A 19,504-nucleotide genomic window follows, 5' to 3' on the forward strand; every position below is an offset into this window, starting at 1 on the left:
GAGTTTGTGTTGTTGTGTTTGGGTCTCAGGAGCCCACCCACCTACAACACTTTTCTGAGTTTTGTTGGGCATGTTGTCTTTTTTTTAATTAGGTTTTCCAGGTTTCTTTGTGGTTTTAGTGGTCTGGCGTTATTGTCGGGGTGGGGCATGGTCGAGAGGGGTATTTGGGTCTGATAGCTAGCAGGTAGGTTTGAGGGGGAGGTCCAAAAGGGGCGGAGCTGGGGGTGGTTGGTTAGTGCACGCCTTAGGTGGCTTTACCCTTTGGGCTATGTGAAGTCAACACTCCTTGGTTTATTAGACTGCTGGCAGTTTGCGGCTACCTTTCTACTTTCTGCTAGCTACCCCTAGCAACCCCTAGATTCGGAGCACAGTACAGGTGGTGGAGCACCTAAAATCAGGGCCCCTTACCTTACAGAGACCTAACTCTGGAGCCGTTTGACTCGATAAACAGCTGTAATGCTAGAGAGAGGCTGGAGCTGAACCGAGCAGTGGCAGTGCAGCACCCAGAGCTGGAACACAGTGCTGCAGGGCAGGAGCCCAGAATTTGTGAGACAGCGATTGGGATGGATGCTCAGAAATCGAAAAAAGCAGCCAGGGGAGGAACACCTCAGGTTGGAACCCAGGAGCAGTAAGGACACACCCAGTATTTGCAGACAGTGCTTGAGGGGGGTGAAACGCCTACATTTGAGAAACAGCAGTAGGTAAAAGAAAAAACACCTAGGTCTGAAACAACTGGACAGAGGGAAGAACACCTAAATTGCTAAACACCCAGATTTGACATTTCAGGATAGAGGGGAAAAAACGCCTAAATTGCAGACACAACACAAATGCAAACATCTATATGCGAGGATTCCTGTGCAGAGGGAAACGCCTAAATTGCAGACACAACAGCAAATGCAAAACATCTATATGCGAGGATTCCTGGACAGAGGGAAACACCTAAATTGCAGACACAACAGCAAATGCAAAACATCTAGATTCAAGATTCCTGGACAGAGGGAAACACCTAAATTGCAGACACAACAGCAAATGCAAAATATCTAGATTCAAGATTCCTGGACAGAGGGAAACACCTAAATTGCAGACACAACAGCAAATGCAAAACATCTAGATTCGAGATTCCTGGATAGAGGGGAAATGCCTAAATTGCAGACACAACAGCAAATGCAAAACATCTATATGCGAGGATTCCTGGACAGAGGGAAACACCTAAATTGCAGACACAACAGCAAATGCAAAACATCTAGATTCAAGATTCCTGGATAGAGGGGAAATGCCTAAATTGCAGACACAACAGCAAATGCAAAACATCTATATGCGAGGATTCCTGGACAGAGGGAAACACCTAAATTGCAGACACAACAGCAAATGCAAAACATCTAGATTCAAGATTCCTGGATAGAGGGGAAATGCCTAAATTGCAGATACATCAAACATGCCACAAAGGCCTTTATTCACAGAGTGTTTTCCAATGGGGTTTTGCAATAATAAAACGCTTCTTTGAATTAGGCCCAAAGTGTACATAAAATTGTTGCATATTTGGTAATAAATAGTTAATCCGGCATGGAAAGCAGATAAGGCCTGTCCTACAAAGGTAGTCCATCATTTTCCTGCCTACTACAACACTGTACTCTACCTAGTCTCTAGCTCTATGCTCTTACTCTATGTTGCTGCGACTCCCATTAAACACCATTGTAGTCGTTAAAAGTCTTTTGGCACAACCATTAACAAATCATACATACAACCCTCCTCGTCACACGTCATCTCTCAGAATCCTTTGTTACAAAATACAAAGCTATATCTATCCGTTTTGTTACTCTCATTCTTTTCCTATGCATTCATTTTTTTAAACAAATGTAATGCAGTATGCATATTTCACCACGCGATGTCAGCACAGGATAAGACACCTGTATTATGCGGTTTACTGATTAACTCGGATAATTTTTTATCTTTGGTGACTTTTTATGAACGAGACTTTAACGTGTGCCCATATTGCAATGAAGATTGCTCCAGTGGGATAATCATTCCCTGTCATGAACTGGCAGGCGCCTTAATAACGCATGCAACTTAATGACACCGGGGGCAAAGCAGTGCTGGAAATGGAAATTATTAGTTGTGACATCCTACCAGCGACCCACGTATCATAAACATTTCCTTTTCAGTGGACTAATTGTGGGTTCTGACGACCTGAGGTCTAGTCCTGGATTCGGCAACGAGGGCAGATCATTTTCATGAAAGGGCCAAATAGAACTGGGGAGACATTTTTTGCCAGACCCCAGATACAGGAAAATCCGGCCCAATGAGCAGCACTGGGACTAAGCAGAAGAAACGCTTCATACAAAAGGCATGATTTACGAGCGATTTAGGTTTCATAGATCCCAGCGGTGTGAATAGGACCCAGGCAGCTATTTAAGGCCTCCATGATTGTGCGGTGAATGTCGCCCCTGCTCTTGAATAATTTCTTAGTCCACAAATCATTAGAGCAAGGGGACTGCACACGTTGACTCTCTAGATGTTTCTGACTACAACTCCCATCGATCCTAGCCAGCATAGTCAATGGCGAGGGATTATGGGAGTCATAGTACAGAACATTTGGAGAGCCGCAGCTCGCAGACCCTTGCGGCAGCGCTCTCAAATGACGTCCTGCAGCATGGCCAACCTGTGCAGTGCCCTCTACACACTAAATACCAACGTTTGTTGAGGTAAACTGATCCACATCTCCTAATATGGCCCAGGGGTGAGGTCTACAGTGCTTTCAAAACCGGTGTCACTCTTCAAAATGTATGGGGTGTATACAGGTATATAAAAGATTTCAGCACGAATTCCACTCTGGCAACCAGAGAACCAGCGGAGACCACAGAGAACGCTATCTTGCATGGACTTGGACAAGTCCATTTCCAGGAAACAAGTTGGGCAAGTTAATTTCAGATGAGCAGTTCAATTTATCATAAAACAATGATCAAAAAGTGTTTGTATCGTTCCTCACAGGAATGTGAAGATGGTTTTGTTGTGAGTGAGCCAAGGTGTTTTTGAGAGCCCCGTTACTGCCAAGTCTGTCTCGAAGCACCGGTCTGCAGGGGCAAAGACGCTCCAGCAAAACCAAGAGGTTTAGGCAAATGGGAGCTTTTTCATAGGAGCCATGTGGTGGTTTTGTGCTCTCAGACTAAGCGGTGAGGCGTTCCAGAGAACTGGCCACTGGGCCTTAAAGCCTAAAAGTTTCCCTCTTCTCAAGTCTGCTTCCGCTGAGTGCAGTACTCAACAATTAGATTTTATAGACCTAGGGCCTTACTGGGAGTTATGGGCCCTGAAAACCAGGTTAAAGGCCTGCGCACAGCAAAGGCGTTTATTGAGGTAAACTGATCCACATCTCCTAATATGGCCCAGGGGTGAGGTCTACAGTGCTTTCAAAACCGGTGTCACTCTTCAAAATGTATGGGGTGTATACAGGTATATAAAAGTTTTCAGCACAAAAATCTGCATGGGTGGCCAAGAGGAAATGGCTGGAAGTACTCTCTGGGGGCCAGTGACGGTTTTGACTGGCAGCAGAGGGGTAGCCCCTCTATCGGCCCTTGGTTCTGGGCTCCCTGTCAAGTCACAGCTAACTGGGAAGGGTCCATTAGCATTTCAAAGCTTCCCAATCTGAGAATACCTTCGTGAAATGACATCCACCTGCTTTATACCCAACACTGCAGAGCAGTCCGTGCTGCGTCTGCTTGGTTGGTTTGAAAACAATGTGTTAACATTTCTGCGGGGTTCCCCCATTTTATTCATGCCTCGAATAACAAGATATATGCCAGTGTGAAAAGATGATGAAGACCTCTGGGATTGTCTCATGGGAGGTGTAGGGGAGGCATGGTCTCAACAAGCAGAGACTGACACAAAAGAAATACGTTTTCAAAACCTTTATTTAATATTTGTGGGGTTGGAAAACTCCTAACTTGCCCTAATACTAAGATGGGAGTAGTCTCTACCATCAGAATAAAGAAAACACAGTGCTAGGCAGTCTTTTAGTCAAAATAAAGATGGCCTATACTTAAATAAAACAAATGCCTGCCCTTACACTTACAGAATAACTGTGAAAAGGGATATGCTTTAAAAATAGTGTTAAAAAATAGCTGAGCTACTTCGCTTCCCCACGTTTAGGTAGCACAGGGTAAGGTGGCACACTGTTGCTGGGCGACACGCCTTGGCTCTGGTTGCAAGGATACAGTTCTCAATGTGGATCAAGGCTTACTTAGCCTTCCAAATTAATGTTCCTTGTTCTACAGTTCAAACACGACTTGGTTTCTTCTGGTTTCACAGTTCAACAAAGTTCTCAATATTCAGGTTCACATTCCAATTCTTGGTAGGTCTCCCTCCGTCGGGCTCAGACCTCTCAACCACAATACTCCCTTCCCCAAGCTTTTATTAATGAACAAAATCTTCTTTACACTTTGTTTCCTGACAAATACTTTCAAATGTGCAAAGCTTTGTCAAATACCTCTGCAGGACCACTTCGACTTTCGTTCCTTTTTTACTTTTAGCTCCTCTTCCAATGCCTCTTGGTACCTGTAGTTTTGAGCATAAAAGTTCCATTCAATCTTGTACTCTTTTGGTTTCCCATCGTAGGGATCACTGTTCAATTTAGCATTCCAAAGTTCATTTCACACATCTCACCTTTCTTTCACGAACTTTGCCGAATTTATGAGATCAAGACACCTCGTAGAGACTTTCGACTGGGCAATCTCTCTCTGCCGGACAACTCCGCTACTCTATCTCTCTCCTTTCCTAACTGTACTACAAGTCTCACAAGGCCTTGCTCTTGCCTCTTACTTTTGGTGCCTTTCACCAACCGGACTCTTGTTTCATTCACTCACCGGTAGCGTTCAGGTTTTCCTCGTCTTCCAGCTGGTTTGCGGGAAAGGCCTTCAGCATCAGCCTCTCTGCTCCTCTCCAACACTCTTGTTTACCCAAGAGGAGAATGGCCCATTTCCTGACATAAAGAAGGGATGCTTTCTACAGCTCTTTGGCTCCATGTGACGAACCCTTCTAGCCTCTCGTAAGCACGGTTCTCCCGCCTGGCTTTCTTTTGCTTGTGTTGGCAGCTGAACAGCCCCTCGGCTTTCCGTGCTTCGCTGCCTTGTCCATGTCAGCCCCTGATGAGCTTTTCCTTCTCGTGTCAAGCCTTGCCCCTTAAGTGCTTGGGATTTGGGTAGGGATCCTCTGCCAGACTCAGCCCTGCAGCCTCCCTCCCCTCTTCCCAAGAGCAACTGCCTTCTCCTCCCCCGCAGGCTCCTTTTAAACACCTGTGAGAGGTTAATGTGCTGCAGGTGTGTGGTTAGGGGTGGGCCTGCCGGACCTTTCCTGTCCTCGTTAACAAGACAGCCTGTTGTCAAAATGGGAGTCTGTCCTCTGTGTCTTAATGTGTGGTTTCTCAGTATCTTCATCCTCTCGGTCCCTCTCTTCCTTGTCTCAGTGTGTGTGTAAAAAAAGGTGGGGGGTGGGGGGTGTTGGGAGGTTGGTGTATACAAAAGAATAGAATGGGGTAGAGGTGTTGAAAAGGGGGGGGATACTGCGTCTCACCATTGGGTGTTCCACTCCCTCTCCCAAGGACCCCTCACCCAAGTGATCCTCCCGCACTGGTCCACCCCCAGGGACTGGTGCCAAAGACGATGGCTGTGCCCTGGCCACCTGGGCAAGAAATCCCCAGGGACTAGGCGGTGAGGCACCCTCTGATTTACCACAGAGGTTTGAAATAATCAGCCAGCCCTGAGTTTCAGGCTCGCATAATAGAATGCATTCTGGTATTTTATAAGCATGACTTTAAAGTTTTGAAAACTGCACATATAAAGGAATGCGAAATGGCATGCACTAAAAAGGGATGGCATGCAATACAGAAGGTATGACATGCCCTAAGGGATGTATGGCATGCACTAAGGGAGGTATGGCATGTACCATGTGATATAATCGCGGCAAAAATTGCTGTGGTAACAAAGTATTGCGGAAAAAATGCTGCCGTTTTTGCGCCGCAGTCCATGTAAAACATGCGGGGGACACCCCCTCCACCCCCGGACCCATTATACCATTTAAGGGGAGCAGGGGACACCCTCGCAACCCCCGCTTCCCTTAAATGGTATAATGGGGCACACTTTTACCGGGTCAAACGGCAGCATTTTTGCTGCAATATTTTTTACTGTGACATTGTTGCTGCGATTATATTACCTGATACCGTATGGAATGTACTGCAGGAGGTATGGCATGCACTGGAGGAGGTATGGCATGCTCTAAGGGGGTATGGCATGCACTAAAGGAGGTATGGCATGCACTAGACTAGAGGAGGTATGGCATGCACTGGAGGAGGTATGGCATGCACTGGAGGAGGTATGGCATGCACTAGAGGAGGTATGACATGCAGTGGTCGAAGTGGGCGGGAGAGTTTGGGAGCGGTGCTCCTCTACTTATTTAAATTAGGTTTTACTGTTCCTATACTTTTATTTTAAAAAGAAACCATTCCGGAATGGTTTTGTACTAAAATAAAAGTGTAGGAAGAAGTTGAAACTTGCACTTTCAGTGCACTGCACTACATGTTCCCTTAAAGAGTAGGTGTATGTGTTTGGGGGTTTGTATTGTGCATGCGAGTGGTCGTGGTGATAGGGTTTGTGGGGAGCGGGAGCAGGCAATTCGGCAACATAGTTCCACTACTTATTTTCGTACACTTCGACCACTGATGGCATGCACTAGACGAGGTATGACATGCACTAGAGGAGGTATGACATGCACTAGTGGAGATATGGCATGCACTAGTGGAGATATGGCATGCACTAGAGGAGGCATGGCATGCACTAGAGGAGGTATGCATGCACTGGTGGAGGTATGGCATGCTCTAGAGGAGGTATGGCATGCACTAGTGGAGGTATTGCATGCACTAGAGGAGGTATGACCTCAAGTGTAAGACTGAAGAGCTCTGTTTATGGATACTTTAGGGAAACAAGAATGTGACAGAAATAAGTGTTAGCTGAGGAAAGTGTGCAGTGACGTGTCTGCATTACTAGACAATAAAGGCTGATGGGAATGGCGCAGTTTCCATTTTCCTGGAATAGCTCTTGCCCAGAGCTTGTGGTGCAGGGATGGCGAGTGAGCAGGACAGGGAGGCCCTACACAAAGATCAGCTTCAAATGAAAGGACATCCTAGAAAGTGAACATTGATCTCTATTCCTGATACCAAACTATTCATAAGAAAGGAGGAGGAATCTTGGCGAAGGACTCGTAGGTCCACATCTTCAAGCATATGGTGGGGTGGGTGCCATGGACTTTACAGACTAGATGGTTCTGTATATTAGGGTACCGGGAGGAGCAATATCTATGTCAGAAAAAATCAAAAGGGGTGTTTTTAAAAAACGATGACAGACATGGGTACCACGTGGGTCTCTCCACTGGCTTGAAAGCACATAAGCAATCTCTTCTCCATCCGGTAAAGGCTTTCCTCTTCTGGTGACGTAGTGTTGGGCACAGGCACCCTCTAGCTCATTGGCTGCACCACATGGGGGCCACTGGGCCAGCACCTCACATCATCAGGATTCTCCCACCCCCATTGCTGGAGTGATGCTCCCCCCATTTTGGACACCGAAAATGTGAGGGGAAAATCTCAGCAGTTTGGTAGCTACCTACCTACCTACTCCAGCCCAAGCCCACACTTAACCAGGCCTCCATGAGCAGATGCCTGGCGTGCCTGTTGCCTTTCATTTACATATGGAGAACATCAAGCTCTGCTCATACTCCTTTTGCTTAACATATTTGTGTAATGGCTTATTTGTTTTCAGGTTGGGTGATTATGTGATTAGCGTACTTTCAAAGTTATCTCTAAAAAGCAAAGTATTCTTTTATCCCCAGGAAACCAATCATTAACACATATCAATACCAACTCAAGTTGGTAAAATATGTGGTCAAGTGCTTAATCTGCACAGTGGGATCAAATCCCAGAGTCACCACTTAACCAAAGTGTGTGAATATGGGCAGTCACTGCGCCTTAGCTAACAACATTGGGATTCCCGAGAAGTGATTCAGTTCACAGTATATTCTAAAAAAATAAACCACTCATTGTATGCTAGACTGGTGTAGAATTGGTAAAGTAGGAAAATGAGGACTGTGAAAATGTTTTCTTTGTTGGAACATATTCCTAATACAAAGAAATATTGGTTGTTTCCAAACTCATGGATCATCCTCAGGATCTTGGTTACAGTTGCTTATAGTTGAGAAGAGTACTAATGAATTAAAACCGAGGGCTATTCGCTCTACTAATACTCTCAATTGAGAGCAAAATGTTCGAAACAAAATCGATAATGTAGCAGCAATAAACGATTATGCAGTTGCAGAATCTCAGAGAGGGCAATTTTGATGAATTATACATGAGATAAGTGAATACCCTTTGCATTATTGTTGACATTTCAGTGTCTACAGATTATTTTTGAATACTACAATTACTAGTTAATAAAGAAAGCTTTTGTTTATATTATATTGCGACAATGTTATAATTTTGTGGTGTGGTGCCGCGTAAGCTTTGGGGTATGGGGTGCTTTCTAATGTCTTGCCATTGGTGCTGGGAGAAACCTGAAGGTGTCTCCCTAGCTAGTCCCCGGGGCGGGGATCTGTCATCCAGGTGGCCAGGATACGGCCATCGATTTGGATCCAGTTCCTGGGGGTGGACCATTGAGGGAGGGTCACCTGGATGGGGTTCCTCGGGGAGTGGGACACTGATGGGTGAGATGCAGTATCCCCCTTCTTTCAACTCTTTTTCCCCATCCTACCACGCAGGACAATCAAAACAACTGCCCCCCCCCCCCACTTTTTGCACGAACATTTTTGTACAACACACAAGAGAACAGACTAATAGCAGAGCTGTTTACTTGACATGTCCCAATATAAGGGTCAGGCAAAGTCAGGCAATTGATCAGAATCACATACACCTGACAACCCTTAACCTTCCCCACAGGGATAAAAGGTGGAGCAAGAGAGCACAGTACGAGCAAGGTAGACCGCGCGACGAGACAGCTTTCGAGACCCAGCAGTTCAAAAGGAGGAGAAAGACGGTGAATATCGAGAGGCTGAGGAGAGATTTGATGTTGCCCTTTTCGACTAGACCCTGCAAAACCTCAGCAGAAGGAATCGTAAGACCGAGGACAATAGCCCAAGTGTGTTGCAGCAGATGTCAACTGTACCTGCAGCGTATCGACATTGATAAGCCGCAGCAAAGGAGACTCCTGATGCTGTGGTACTGGTCTTGACTCCGGCTACAAGAAAAGACAAGCGGTTCCTCACAGCCGGTGAGTCGAGGGGAGAACCGATAGGAACCGGGCTGTGATGAATGAAAGTTTCAAAGTGGCAGAACGAAAGAAGCTCAAAGAACTGTAAGATTGTAAAGGGTAGACCAGCGGCAGAAAGGGACGGGCACCACGAGTCTGCTGCTCTGAGAAACTCTGGTCGATCCCCATCTGAGTAAAACTACAGATACCAGAAGGCCATAGGCAAGCCGCCAAGATAGGTCAAAGTGGTCATACAGGAGGATATGCAAAATCCCTGTAGAGTTGAAATCCTTTGACTTAAGAACTATAATGAAAGCAAGGGACGTATATGCTGCTAACATTGAAAGCAAATGTAAATGTGAAGTTGGCAAGGGTGAACCCGGAAGAGGGATGCTAACGAGAAGGGGGCAAAGGCGAAAGTTCCAAGAAACAGTGTGTTGACAAAGGTGAACCCAACCGAGGGATGTCCACTAGAACTGTTTAAAAAGAGATTAAGATTGGTGAATAAAGGACAAGCCATAGTGAACCCGGAGGAGGGGGGCTGAAAGTAAAGAGGGTGAGCGCCCGCAAGAGGGGGATCAGAGGGATGAAGAATCCTCACCCTAAGTAAAACCAGGAAACAAACTCATTTTGTTGAAGGAACATTTTATTTTGTTATTGAAAACATCACATCCTCGAAGACAAGAGACTTACAAGTGAAACAAGACTTGTCCTTCGACGGCCCAGATAGCTGCAAGTGGAACTGTCGTCTCGTGCTGGGGAAAGCTCGAGAGTGTCCTGTGCTCCAAGATTCCACTTTTCCCCATGCTCAAAACGAGGGGACAGGAGATCCAAGCTACCGCATCCTGACATATTATTTGTGAACACCTCTTTCGTTTCTTGAAAACCATCCCACACCCTTTTTGTATTAGTTGTAAGGTTTGGCAATAGGTTTCTTAGTATAGGACCTTTTTATCTGACACAGCACCACTAGGACTGCCTTATTTTCATTTGATGGTCGACGCTTGCTCCCTTCTTAGATTTAGGTTTATATTAGGTGTTTTTCCAAACTGCATACAGTTTAAATAAACATCCTTGAACTGGTATGCAATCGTTCCATCGAAATAATTTCCATCAAATCATTATCCATCGAAGTTCATTCATTGAAATGCTTTTCCATTGAAAAGCATATTATTAGATTTTTTTTCATTTAATTTCCAACTCAAACATACCTTTAAAATAGATGTATGGATGTTTGGGTTGGAAATTCAATGGGTCGAGGAAAGGGTCCCATTTTGAAAATGGGGGTTTGTAGGGGTTTGGGGGGTTAACACCACAAGTTGGAGGGAGCTGTCCAGTGCTGAAATACATTATAGATTTCAACACTGGACAGCTCCCTCTGACTTGTATAGTGTGCACTTTCATTTTATTTTCTAGGACCTTTATTTTATATTATTGGGGTTTGGGGGCAGGAGCCCCCCAATAAAAAAATAAAAGTGCACACTACACAAGTTAGAGAGAGCTGTCCAAGACTGAAATACGCTCCCTGTAATGTTATACCGTTAGGTTTCATCGACTTTCCATGCAAAAAATAAAAATATTTATAGAACAAACCCTATTTGATAAAAGGGTTTCAATGCATAAACACTTTGCACTTTATGTATGGCAATTCGATGACACATCTTTCAATAAAAAGGATTCGATGGAACGAACCTTCGATGGAAAAACTTTAATGGAAAGACTAGTAAACCCTTGAACTGTGATCACTTGTGTGTCTTTACTGTTTCCACCAGGAGTTCTTTACAGTGCTCCATTGTAAAGAAAGCTGCCCTGAAAAGAGGGTGTACACCGCTAGGAAGGAGGAAAAAGACTCTATTAAGCAAAAATGCTGTGTTCTGAGGGTCTTACTGGGTGTAAATTGCCCACAGTTTGACAATGGCATTTGTGGCAGGCCTTTACCACCTGTTGTGGCCAAAAGAACAGGTCATTGTGGCTATTCGCAGCCTGGGGTAAACAACCGTGGTTCTAAAGTGGAGGTAACCGGATGAGGAAGCTCGCGAACCTCAGATTCTGAATGTGAAAAAAAAGCAACCTGACTGCCATCCACATGGAAGCTGAGGCCACAAGCGGAGCCCCTCTTCCATTTCAATCACAAGGGTGTCAGTTGGCAGTGAGAGGCAGGAGTCTCTACATTGGTGATATGGCCTGCAGAGTACAGCATTGGGAGTAGGGAAAGAGGTGATGGGGGGGTAGGGGAGGAGGAGTGACAGGGACCAGGGTCAGGCCCACAAATGAGGCAATGGGGTACGAGGTACCCCAGCAGATTCAAAAATGGACTTGCATCGGTGTATAAAGCCTGCGTGCATTTGAGGCAGGCATTTTGTAGAATTCAGCCACCAAGCAAATTCAAGATTGTTTAATCTTTTAGGATATCATGATTCTAGATTTTCACCTGGACGCGCCACTGCGACAGTGCTCCTGGAGGAGCGGGAAGCCCTCCTGGAGAATAAGGATGTTCATCTCGATGCTTTGTTACTTATTCTTAATCTATCGTGTGCGCCAGATACTATGGGACACCAAATAATTTTAGACCATCTTAGTACGTCTGTGGCTACGGTGTCGAACGCAGCTCTTAGTTGCTTATCATCATTTCTTTGTTAACACGGCTACGTATGTCTCCCTAAATCAGATTTGAGACTCCCAACCATTTTGGTGTCCTCTTGGTTTCAATTTGATGTCATCATTGGTGTCCATTTTGGTGGTTCCTTTTCAGCTCCATTGTTGTTTACTATTTATGTCAAATCCCTTCACGATCTCTTACGGTTGACGCAGCTTTTAAGTGTTACTTACGCTAATGACATTCAGCTGTTCTTTAAATGATTTCAGGATACTTTTGAAAATAAAGCTAAGCTTAATTGTGTAATGTCAATGATCAAACATTGGATGAACCAAAAGTGGCTGCGCTTTAATACAACAAAAACAGAACAGGCTGTTATTTCGGCCACATTCAAATTAATGGAACTGGGAACCTCCAATATGGCTTACCTTAGATGAAAGGACATCTTAAGGGGTTCTCTGATCCTCTTATGGACAGTTCACGTTGACACGGTTGTTGGCTCCATGACAGATCATCTGCGTCTAATTCCGGAAAATGAGCTCCTTTCTCGCACCAGTTGATCTAAGTCTTGTTGCTCGTCTTTTAGGATGTTCTATCGACCACTGTAACGCGCTACTCTTTGGATATGCAAAAAAAGCTCCTTCATACACTTCATGTTACAAAACCAAGCTGCAGGTATGGTCTATAGAGCGCCCCCCTTTTTTCCGTACTTCTCCCCTGTTGAACTTCCGTGGCTTTCAGTTTCAGCCTGAATCACAGACGTGCTTGTGGTTCCATTTCTCTGTATTTAAGTTCTTTAATCCTTAGTTGCCAGCTAAACGCCACCTCAGATCCCCAATTGTCGTCCACTTATATATCACTCCTATAACGCCCCCCCTCCCTACCGCCCCGCACCCCCACCCCGCCCAGGCTTCAGCCTGCCAGTTTCTGGAGGCCATTCCTGTGCAGAGTTTAGGGCTCTGGCTTTGGAAATCTCATACTCAGACTTTTCGGTCTAATCACGATCGACTGGCTCGAGGAAGCACCTGACGACTCTGATATTTGGCAGACAGCAACCCAGGATGGTCTATCTTCTTCATCTGCTCCCCCTCCAGGACTCGAACACTTCCGGGTCCCGAACGCTATAGAAAACAATATGAACGTAACAAAACGAGCTGAATGGCTGGTACGGGTTCTCGGGTACGTATGACACATGACATCTCAAGGCACTTGCTTACAATTTGGCGATTTCATGACACTGCCTGGACCCCACCAATACATTAGTGAAGTTGACACCCAGGTGGGGAAGCAGGGATCGGGAAGTAAAGCCCAGCAGAGAGGCCTGGAGATGGGCAGGGTACCAACAAGCACTAGGCAGAGATTTAGAAAATAGAAGATACGACTATCTTCAGACGGTGATTAAAACATTCCTTGTGCCAGAGCGGTCACTAGATTCTCTAGGCACGCTCGAGAATGGTGTTTTGGACCACATGCCTTTGGATGTGACGTTGGTCTTTTGGGGGGGTGGTGGAGGCTGGTGACTGCAGGTGCCTCATGGGCCACTCTAATTGGCCGGCACTGCCAGAGAAGGTGCTCTCAGCTTTCCCTTGGTTCAGTTGCAGGGCATTGGCTTTTCCTACCCCTCGATGGGCCGACGTGGTTACCAAGCCTGGCCACTAACCACCCCAACCATCCAAGGCAGAACAAACCAGAGTGCTATCTCAGATGCGATTTCCCTTTTTGTTTTGATATTTTTCTTATATTAAATAGATTCCAGGCTATTTTTGGCTTTCTTTTATTTTGAGTTTATTTTCAGTAATTATTTTCCTTACTTTTCATAATTCATTTGTGTGAAGTTATTCTTTCTGTGTACTTGTGCACTGACCTAGTGCTCAGACCCTGAGGTCTACCAGCCTCAAGGCGAGTAATCACATGGATCATCCAAGGAAATCCTGAGGTCTAACGGCCTCAATGTGAGCACTCGTACGGGTCATCCGAGTACTACCGGCCTCAAGGTGACTGCTCACATGGATGATCCAAGGACTGAAATCCTGAGGTCTACTGGCCTCAATGCGAGCACTCATACGAATCACCCGAGTGCTCAGACCCTGAGGTCTACCGGCCTCAAGGAGAGTGCTCACATGGATGATCCAAGGACTGAAATCCTGAGGTCTACCTGCCTCAGTGCGAGCACTCGTACGGATCATATGAGTGCCCAGACCCTGAGGTCTACCGGCCTCAAGGTCAGTGCTCACATGGATGACCCAAGCACTCAGACCCTGAGGAAATGCTGGTGATCGGGGCCCTGGATGAGCTCAGCAAAGCCTCTAGCAAGAAACCTAGTGGCATAGTGACACTAATGCACAAGTGGAAAGAGTTAAGGAAGGAACAAGAGACGCAAGGAGACTCTCTACACATTTTACAGCTAACATTTACTCTGCTGCAAGTAGGAAGGAACAAAGAGACATTGGGCCAAATTGATCAATAGTTTCTGCACCTGCATTTGACGGGCAAACACGGAAGTGGAGAACATGTCTGCCTAGAGCGGGTGATCTGCGCTCGCCCACAGTTGCAGGACTGTGAAGCAGTGCACCTGCTACATGCAGATAGAGGGGTGTTATAGGAGGGGCTGCCACTGTAAACATGCATTCCTGAGGCACAGAGCGATGTGGTCTGAACCCAGCCAGACCCATGCGCTCCATTCCCTGCATCACATCCGTTTGTGGAAAGCCAGGCACGGAGGGATACGCAATGCTTCCAGGTGTCTTTATAGACCGCTAGCAGCATTTCCAGCCCCGAAAAGAAATGCTCATGCTTGGTATGAATTTCCAACTGACAGGTGGGGGCAGCAGTGTCAAAATGTAACTTACAGTAATGTGCCCAATACCAACGCCAATATTCACCCTAATCCTTAAATAAACAGAACACGGACCTTGAACCCAACGATAAACCTAGTCCTTACCTGACACAATCAACATCCTAAACCTTGCACTCTAGGAAACATTGAATTCAGTGAAAAGACCTCTGGAGGAAAATGGTACAAGTTGAGTAGAATCAGATTTATAATGGCTCAGTCTGATTACACCAATATTTTGATCACTTTATTTCTTATTTGTGCCAGCCCAATGCCACCCTTGCTAGTTGTACAGTGAATTCTTTAGAAATGGTGCCAACCATACCGGGACTTTTAGACTAGACTACATTTACAAAAAAACGTTGTGCCTAGTCCTGCAGCCTCCCCTGAGCGCCAGGAGTATTCCAGGGCACAGTACTCTGTGTGGTCAGGTAAAGCGTGAATGTGGCAGTGGACATGGAAAGAGGACCTATGAAAATGCTGTTAAGATACGCATTTTGTTTGAATGCTTTTGTAAAATGTGCACCCTAACACAAAATGCTAGTGTGGGGCGGAGCTTTGTGTCAAAGTCGGCCACTTTTTTGGCCAATGGGGGCCAGTTTGACAAGTTACTGCACCATGCAGCTAGTCGTTTTGACCAGTGTTACTGAATAAATATTTTTTTTAATGCATAATCTGCATCACAGGAATGAATTGCCAGTTGCAACTGTGGACCACTTTTTAATTGATGCCCGAGACAGCTTTATGGCCCAGTCCGACCCTGACCCGCTTGGACAGAGGTAGCGGTAACATTTGGTGCAATAAACCCAGGGGTATAGTGGCCTATAGGGAACTCTGGAGATTTCCCGGTAGGCCTCTGCAAACCCTGGGCCTCTTGTGTGTGGTATTTCCAAATGCTACCATAGGAAAAGGGTTGGGGCTTGCTGAAAATGTGTAATATGGGGCCACTTTGAACATTATTTCCAGGGCCTCTTTTGGTTCGGTAGCGGTAACATTTGGTGCCATAAACCCAGGGGTATAGTGGCCTATAGGGAACTCTGGAGATTTCCCGGTGGGCCTCTGCAAACTCTGGGCCTCTTGTGTGTGGTATTTCCAAATGTTACCATAGGAAAAGGGTTGGGCTGGCTGAAAATGTGTAATATGGGGCCACTTTGAACATTATTTCCAGGGCCTCTTTTGGTTCGGTAGCGGTAACATTTGGTGCCATAAACCCAGGGGTATAGTGGCCTATAGGGAACTCTGGAGATTTCCCGGTGGGCCTCTGCAAACCCTGGGCCTCTTGTGTGTGGTATTTCCAAATGTTACCATAGGAAAAGGGTTGGGCTGGCTGAAAATGTGTAATATGGGGCCACTTTGAACATTATTTCCAGGGCCTCTTTTGGTTCCCAGTCCAAACCATGCATCTTGCATCACAACCAGAGTCAGCGGGTACATAAGAATGTCAAGTAGGTACATAAGGATGCCAAGCAGGTACATAAGGATGCCAAGCAGGTCACACAGGGCCCGAGGGGCAAGCAAACCGAAATCATGTGGCTGATGCGATACCCCCCCCCTTGTCTTTCTGCAGGACTACCAAAGCTTGCCTCGATGACCGACTCCAGAACGGAGGAGAGGGACAAACACCGCCGACACTTGCTGAGTAGCGACAGCAGCCTGTCCAGTGCACTTGTCCTGCACGGTAAGTCCTCCAAGCACCCCCTTCCCAAATATTGGAATATTTTGCACCGGCTAAGCGATCACATTTTCTATATTCCCTTTTCTCCTGCACCCCATCCAGCACTCCGCCTTCCTCTTTTTTTCTCTGTCTTAAAATATGTACTTGTCTTTGCACGAAAGGCTCGAGAAGCAGAAAGTGTTGAAGACATTAATTGCGACTCTGCCATAGGCCTAACGCCCATGCTCCCCTATCAGACAGTAAACACAGTCCAAATCATTGACATTTACATCTCTGTTGGGATTATAGTTTTTTAGGGATAATTAACTAAGAGACTTGAAAGGAAATCAACTATGAGCATGTGCTCTTATCGCAGGTGGTAAAGGAGGTGGTTGCAAGAACTAAAAGGGCACTTCCCAAAGTTTCACCAATGCATCCTGTTGGCACCGGATACTTGGCTGAAACCCCATGATAATGGGGAATATATACATATATGTTCTCCTTTGCTGGCAGTAATATTGACATTTGTTTCTAAATAGCATCTAAAGAGTGCTAAAGTAGTCCAGTCATAGGACGCTGGCAGTGTGATGAATGGGGGGCACTGTCATTGTGTAAATGTCCCGGAAACTTGCATTCATAGCGAGGGGATGCTAAGGGGCCAGGGGAGGACTGTCAACATTTAGCATGGGGGGCAAGTTTACTTTTCTGGCCCATAGTGTAATGGCCCAAGCCCACAGCGCAGTGGCAGTGGCCCCCACCTTCCAGAACAAGTCAACTCAATACCAATCTCGCCCCCTCCAACACATTCTCAAACATATACAGTCGACATTATTCACATTACTTTCAGTTATGTTTGTGTTTTCTTAGAGACCCGTACCCCTGAAAATCCTCCCACGTACCAAACATAGTAACATTGTTTCACCAGGATAATATAATTGGTGAAATGGGAAAGCTGGGATTTGAGCCCTGTTGTCAATGTGTTACAGTTTGCAATTTGACGGGAGGCTACATCTCATCCAATTCCATCCTTAGTCTTAGAACAATGTAAAGATGTGGCAAAGCTAGAGAATTCATTGATAGGGCAGAGCCATTTCTGAACAGGGGGTCTAGGTTTTCTCTCAGAGCCAAACATGAGGTGTCTTGGCAAAATACCCTACCTGGCTTCCTGCCTCCTCAGCCCACAACACAAAACCCTTATCTGCACCCAGGGCCGGTGCAAGGAATTTTGCCACCCTAGGCAAACTTTCAGATTGGCTCCCCCCACTCCGGGTCCTCGATGGGATCAAGACTGGGAAGTTCATTTTGGAGTGGCAAAAACCCACCTGTACTCCCCCACCCCCTAGCTCGCAGGCTTCAGCCCTGGAATTTAAAAAGACAATCAAACCAGCCTAAGACAAGCAGACGGACTGTGATTTAAACAACTCCACTATGTCACATAAAGAAGAAACAGAGGTTTCAGTGAATGTCCCAGCCTTATCCCAGGAGTCCTGAACTGACCAACAGAAAAGCGGTATCCACAAGACTGGTTTGAGTAAGAACACTATCCAGCAAGTACAGGGATTTTGAAAGACGCTCTATAGACATAAGACTTGGCTCTGCTTTGAAGAAAAGGATGTATGTGGCAGCAGACATGGTTCATGTATTAGGGACAGGGGATGGGCGTTCTGTCCCACCGCTCTAGACAAATATAAATACGTCCAATTTGGTGATGCGCCATTTAACATTGTGTTCAAAGTCTAAAACAAAGCTTTGCTAGTTTCTACCAGTACTGAGGCAACTGTCCCACTTGTGTGCCAGCTTCAGGACAGAACGGTTGGCTAGCCCTAACACACACTTAGTAACTTACAAACACTCACAGTCTCACACACTCGCTTGGCATGATCTCTTCCATGCGCGCACACGTACACTCATACATGTATTCACTCTGTAAGGGTGCGGAAGGAGGAGACTGATACACAGGTGGCATAGGGATTGCTATAGACCTTTATTAGCCAATAAAATAAAGAGCAAACCTGGATTTCCCCATCTCTAAGAGGGCTTTCCTGCCTCAACTAAACCACTAAGGGCTCTGTCAGAATGTCCATGTAAATCAATAGTCCACCGTCCTGTGTCAAAAACCTTAGTTCTGTCCCTTACACTTGAAATGAAATTTGCGATAACGAAGACCTTCTTGGATCAGAAGAATGACTCTTCTGCTGCATTGGGGATACACGTTTATTTTCAGGTCTTGGTTTCTTCCTAAGAGAATGACTCCCTTCTCTGGGTCAAAACAGTCCTCCAACACAAAAGACAAAATCTGATCATTTTTCTCCGTCAGGTCCACTGATTATCTTTTAACACATTGTAGCAGAAAGTCTGGTCAGCTCTTGTTACCAGAAGAATGACTTCCTTCTCCTGGTATCTTGATTTGACAGTTGGACTCCACCAGGGGGAATGACTCCATTCACCTAGCCTCTCTTTCACTTTGTTTTCACTGTTCAACACTTTTAGTCTTACACTTTGAGGGTCCCAGACCCAGGTTTCCAGACCCAGGCTTCCCCATCTCCAGACTTGGGCAGACTTGGTTCACTCACCTGACAAGTACTGCCACGAGGAAGATGATTTGTATTCCTCGTGTGGGTGTGGGTCACAGCCCTGTACTTCTTTACTGCTTTTATTTGGCAGATCTAGTTAACTCTCCTGGCAGGTACTGCCACGAATAAGATGACTTGTAGGGATCTTCTTTTTTGGGTGCGGGTCCCAGGCACATATTTCTCTTATTTGCATTTCAGTACTTGAAGCCCTTCCCCCGAAAAAGCCCCCCCCCCCCAGTACTGCCATTGTTCCTAGGTTATCAACCCTTCCCTTGTGGTCAGTGGCTTTACTCGACCACCAGCCAGAGGGAGATTCCCTCCAATCTTCTCTCTTCAGGGTCCCAGTCCCTCTTTGGCCTCGTCTTAGGACTCTTAACCCTTGCAGCATGTGGATTAGGGCCGCTATCCTCCCTATCTCCCAGCCGGTCTGACCGTCGCCCCCGTTACCTTTAGGGATTCCTGAAACTGGAGTTGGGCGTTCGTTCAGCCTCTGCGGACATTAGCTTCTTGCATCTGCTTCTGTGAACAGTGACTGCCAGCAAGTCAAGTATGGCGCTTGGACCCCATGGT

The 19,504-nt window shown here is 46.0% G+C and overlaps 2 protein-coding genes across 5 annotated transcripts in view; one reads left to right on the forward strand and one right to left on the reverse strand.

Moving 5' to 3' along the window:
- Positions 1–19,504, reverse strand: part of NOS1AP (nitric oxide synthase 1 adaptor protein) — a 1,516,567-nt gene that overhangs the window by 65,628 nt on the left and 1,431,435 nt on the right. The gene's annotated exons all lie outside the window — the stretch shown is intronic.
- The window catches only part of LOC138537868 (spermatogenesis-associated protein 46-like), an 88,805-nt gene that overhangs the window by 19,768 nt on the left and 49,533 nt on the right, over positions 1–19,504 (forward strand). For all 3 annotated transcript variants that reach the window (XM_069641487.1, XM_069641484.1, XM_069641485.1), the window contains exon 2: positions 16,275–16,385. In XM_069641487.1, coding sequence (XP_069497588.1) covers positions 16,295–16,385 — 91 coding nt within the window. In that variant the 5' untranslated portion in view covers positions 16,275–16,294. The remainder of the gene's footprint in view (positions 1–16,274; positions 16,386–19,504) is intronic.

This window comes from Ambystoma mexicanum, chromosome 1q, assembly GCF_040938575.1.
Source record: "Ambystoma mexicanum isolate Mex_15411 chromosome 1q, UKY_AmexF1_1, whole genome shotgun sequence".
Taxonomy (NCBI): domain Eukaryota; kingdom Metazoa; phylum Chordata; class Amphibia; order Caudata; family Ambystomatidae; genus Ambystoma; species Ambystoma mexicanum.